This window comes from Teleopsis dalmanni, chromosome 1, assembly GCF_002237135.1.
Source record: "Teleopsis dalmanni isolate 2A chromosome 1, ASM223713v2, whole genome shotgun sequence".
Taxonomy (NCBI): domain Eukaryota; kingdom Metazoa; phylum Arthropoda; class Insecta; order Diptera; family Diopsidae; genus Teleopsis; species Teleopsis dalmanni.
The window spans coordinates 40,091,602-40,096,470 of record NC_051846.1 but is presented as its reverse complement, the minus strand read 5'-3'; the positions used below and the strand labels follow the sequence as shown (position 1 = coordinate 40,096,470).

The following is a 4,869-nucleotide window of genomic DNA, read 5'->3' as shown; positions in this document are numbered from 1 at the left end:
AAAAAAAACTAGTGGAATAAAGTGATGAAAGTACTGGTAAGTACTAGGCGTGATTGTATAAACACTGTTAAATCTTCTTAACAAATAACATAATTTAATTTAATTTGACTATATTAAGAATACTTATATTTTACTTCTAAAAATTTTATGAACGTGTTTAACAATTCCTATTTGATTATTTTATGTAAAACATAAATTAAAAGTTTTAAAATATTTTAATATTTCCTAATTTACTATCTAGGATACAATAGTTTATCAATAGTTACGAACACCTAATATTCGAGTCTATCTAAATATAATAATTGACTGCCTAAAATATGTTTAAAAAAACACTAATTTATTCTTGGTTTATGATTTGAAGTAATATATTATTTATTGCCAAGTATTGATGATCTATTTATTTTGTGTGGCTCTCAAACATCCGTAATAAGAGTAGTAGTGACCTAATTTAATATTATATTTGGCATCTATTGACTTTAAAACAACAATTTTTTAACAAATTTTGACACGATTACAGTTTTCTGGGCGCCCCTTTTTCCATTACACTATATGCTGATATATTTACGGACCTTAAAATAGTAGTGGCAACTAAGTAGTGTTGGCATTAATAGTGGTATAATTCCATACACAGTATATTATTTTATTTAAATTTTTTAACGGCTTTAATACGTCAGTGTTGTGAGGTATTATTACGTGTTAAAATATTAGAACAAAATTTGTTTGAAAAGACAAAGATCAGCTTTAACACATTATAGTACGAACTGTCAATAGTTGGTTTTCGAAATTTTGAGTTTTTCTTAAGAGATGTGGGATAATCGAAACCGATGATATGGTGTAATATACATACATTCATAAAATAATTGTCATTTTTTATGAAAATAGATGCTGAGTTCAAAACTTTAATACAAATGTTTTTAGAAAATTATTTATGCCAATCAAAAATAGTATAGAAGAATCTCTATACAAAAGCTAAAAAATTGTTAACTTTGAAAGTAAAAAAATTCAATGTATTTGACAGAAGAGATTTTAGTATTATAGCTTGAGGAGATTAACTTTTCAAAACAATTATTAAATCAGAATATATCGTCTTTCATATGTACTCAAATACTACATACTACTTAAATTTACTGAAATGAACAAAAATTGCAAAAAGGGTATTCTCTGTCCAAAAGATATATATATTTGTTCAGAACAATACATACAAAATTTTATATTGTTAGTTAAGCAATTCTTTATAATCATACATTTCCTATAATGCTATATATAATACATAAGAAAAAGGAGATGTAATTCAACAAAAAAAAAATTACACAACATTTCTACGACATTAAAGGATATATGCGAACATTCGTTTATTTAGTGACTAAGTTTATTATCTAACAAGCATCCTTTGTGCTTCTTCTTAATATAAAAGAAGAACTTTATAGTAAATTCGTTTCTACCTTTCTCAATATGTATTCTTAATTACATATAGAAATAATATATTCTTCACACCAATCAATTTCAAAAATTTAGTAAATTTGTCGATTAAAAAACTACCAGAAAATTCTAATAATTCTGCCTCTCTAATTAATATTTTCTTTTAAAATATGTTTTTTTTAATATTTAATATATTATGCTTTCATCGAAATTAAAAAATAAATTACAGCATTCCTCACATTATTATATTACACTTAACTTCATACTTGTTCAAAATTTGAGTGCAATTTGACTTTACAAATGGATTTTTAATCTTATTAAATCATTATATTAAAATGTAGTCAAATTTTCTACATTTCCGTTTAGTAATATATACATATATCTAACAAGCACCAAAAAAGTGCTGCTATACTGCATATAAGTGTAGTACTGAAGCAATTTAATTGTTCAGATTTTTATTATCATTTACTTTTTTTTTTATAGATTTCTTTATATAAAAACAGTTTTTAGGTTAATTTAATAATAAAAGATGTTTAGGATAATTGTATATGTACATCGGTTATTAAAACATTTTTGATAAAATTAAAGTAGTTTAGGAAAAGTTATAAAAATATAATTTTGAATTTGGAATATGTTGTAATTTAGTAAAAATGTTTATGAGTTAAAGAATACGGTTTGGGTATTAATATATTCTAAGAGTTTAGTTCCAATACTGATAGAGTTTTAAGTTAAGGAGAGTATGTTTTTCGTGAGATTGAAGTCTCATTCTGAAGTACCAAATTTTATAGTTTAAGTTGTTAGTTAGATGAGAATTGATATTTGTATATCATAGGTTTTAGACCAATTTTGCTAGCATAGCTAGAGAGAATAAAAAAAATCTTTTCTTTCTGTTACAAATAATCTAATAATAACAAACTTATAAACTTTTATTATGTCAGTTATAATCAACTTTACAAACTTTTCAAATAGAAATGTGATATGAAATCAGCAGTTGACCTAGGGAAAACCGAATATTGTCATTATGAGTTCTAACTTATGTTGCACAATTTTAATGCGTATCTTTTTGGTAACTAATGTAAAGTCTAGAACGAAATTGATGTCACAATAGTTTGGTTAAAAAGATTACCGTTCAGTAGCAATTTAAAGGCCTAATATGTGTATATAACACTAAAGTCGAAAACATCTCTCCGGAGTTGTGATTTTATAAGTGATATTAAAACAAAAAATAATTAACGTTGAATAATTTTTTCACAATTTATAAGATGACATAAAATGATGACTGATTAAATTGACTAGAATTTTTTATTGTTAAACTTTTATATTTGTTTTGAATTATAAACATTTGAAGTTTTATAACAATCGAAAATATTCCTTAAAATTCTTTAAAAAAAATAAACTTAGAGTATTCGTAAAGGCTTTCTTCGTCTTCACTTATTTACGTGTTTACTTTTATGGTTTTAATTATTTATTCAAATAAATTGCTTGAAATTCTTGGATATTGCATTCAACATTCAGAGGTATGTAAACAGGAAAAAAATAATACAGCGCAATTATACTTGAATATGCAGTAACCCATTCGCAAGCACTACAACATTTCAACACCTTTTGGTGGCCTCGTATTTATGACCGCCCGATAAATAAACAAACAAAGAAAACACAAACAAAAACACTTTATGTATTTATTGTAATAAAAAAAAAAGAAACAAAATGCGCAAAACAAAAAAATATAAAATCAAAACCAATTGCATAGATCTGTTCTGATTAACAATAAATAAACAAATACACATTTACACATTTACACAGCCATAATAACACTACACACCCACATTTGTTTCTGGTTTTATTCATAAGTCATAACACATACATAGTCACTTACCGTTGTCTCTTTCCTTTGCATTGTTTTCGTTTACGAATACTGGATTGTCTTGCCCATTCTCATCGGTTGGTTTCCACTTTTCGCGATTATCAATAAGGAACTGTTGTATCGTTACTGGACCCTCGTAAAAGTGTTTATCACCAAAGGTAACATCTGTGGAATTTGACAAAGCAATGCTACCGATTTGTGGCGGTGCAACTGGTGTCAATGCACCCAATCCTGGTGGTTGTAGGTTGCCATTAAGTATATTTTCAGCCAATGGACCAACACCAGCTGATAAATTTCCATTTGGATTTATTCTTTGGCTGATCACTGTTAGACCTTTATTTATGTTTGGCAAGTCTGGACTATCTGGTGCTAATGTTGTTTGTTGGCCTAGCTTTTTTACTATATAATTACTGTGTACTCCTTCAGCGTCTGCTTCACACTCTGAGTCTGAGTCCACAATACTTGAGTCTATGGCATTCTCATCGATCGAAACTATCGATATCGACATACTGCGTATAGATACTGCAGGTGAGCAATGTTTTGAGTTGGGTCTACTGCAATTTCTGGTACTACTCCTAGTCTGCCAATTCTTTTGTGCCTCAACATCGTCGCTAGATGGCGTTTTTGTTATGTTTATTATATTTTCTATACTTAAATTATTATTTTTATTTGCATTAAATTTATCACTTTTATTTTGATTATTTTTTAATAATTTTGGGCTCGATTTTTCGTTTTCAATGTGTAGCCCATTATCAATGTTTTTTTTCGCTTCCTCATTTGTATTATCTTTTGCAATTTTGCTTGTTGTCAATGTTGTTGTAGCGTTGTCATTGCTATTGTTGTTATTGTTACTATTGCTGTTGCTGTTATTAAATGTTGTTTTGTTATCAATAATAATTACACCAGAGTCTGTAGATGATGAACAACTCGTTGCTGCTGATAAATGATTTCCATTCGAGTTCATTTCATTATCATTTTTTAAATGCATTTTCTTATACAAATTTGTAATTTTTGTTTTGTTTTTAGTCAATTAATTATTTTTTTAAATCGATAATTAATTACTTTTTTTAGTATTTTAAAAATTTGCTTGTTTAGAGCATTTTTTTAAAATCATGTAATCATTTTTTTCATTGTAGTTTTTAACTTTTTTTTATTTAGTTCTCTTCTGTGATCGATCCATGAATCACACAATCATTTTATGTTTTATGATGGAAAAATACTGAAATTTAAATAAAATTTGTTTTTAATTTATTTGCTATTAATTTGTTTTTTTTATTTGTTAAAAAATTCCAATTATTTCTATAATAGCGCTATTATAAAAAAGTACTATTTTTATATTATTTGAAATTGTTAAAAAATTTTTAGAATAATGATTTCCAATTAGTAGGGGCTTTAGTAAAGATATTCTTCACATAAATATATATAAATATATTCTTATGTATGGTTGTTTATATCGAAACTCATACGTGTTAAGTAGTATATATTCTTAATAAATTTCTCGAATTTCCCAATAAATAATTATTGATATTCACGTGTTTGATATGTACGTGTAACGAGTAATTATTAATGTATATAACAGGAAGTGA

The 4,869-nt window shown here is 26.2% G+C and overlaps 1 protein-coding gene across 1 annotated transcript; it reads right to left on the bottom strand.

The window, feature by feature from the left end:
- Nucleotides 1–3,266: 3,266 nt before the first annotated feature.
- On the bottom strand, nucleotides 3,267–4,313 carry LOC119669047 (peptidoglycan-recognition protein LC-like). Its single transcript, XM_038078776.1, has one exon. It carries the CDS (start codon nucleotides 4,269–4,271, stop codon nucleotides 3,288–3,290), a length of 984 nt encoding a protein of 327 aa, XP_037934704.1. The 5' UTR covers nucleotides 4,272–4,313; the 3' UTR covers nucleotides 3,267–3,287.
- Between the last annotated feature and the right edge of the window lie 556 nt (nucleotides 4,314–4,869).

Excerpts from the sequence above, each read along its gene's own strand:
- LOC119669047 (XM_038078776.1), bottom strand. The coding sequence starts at position 4,271 with ATGCATTTAAAAAATGATAATGAAATGAACTCGAATGGAAATCATTTA.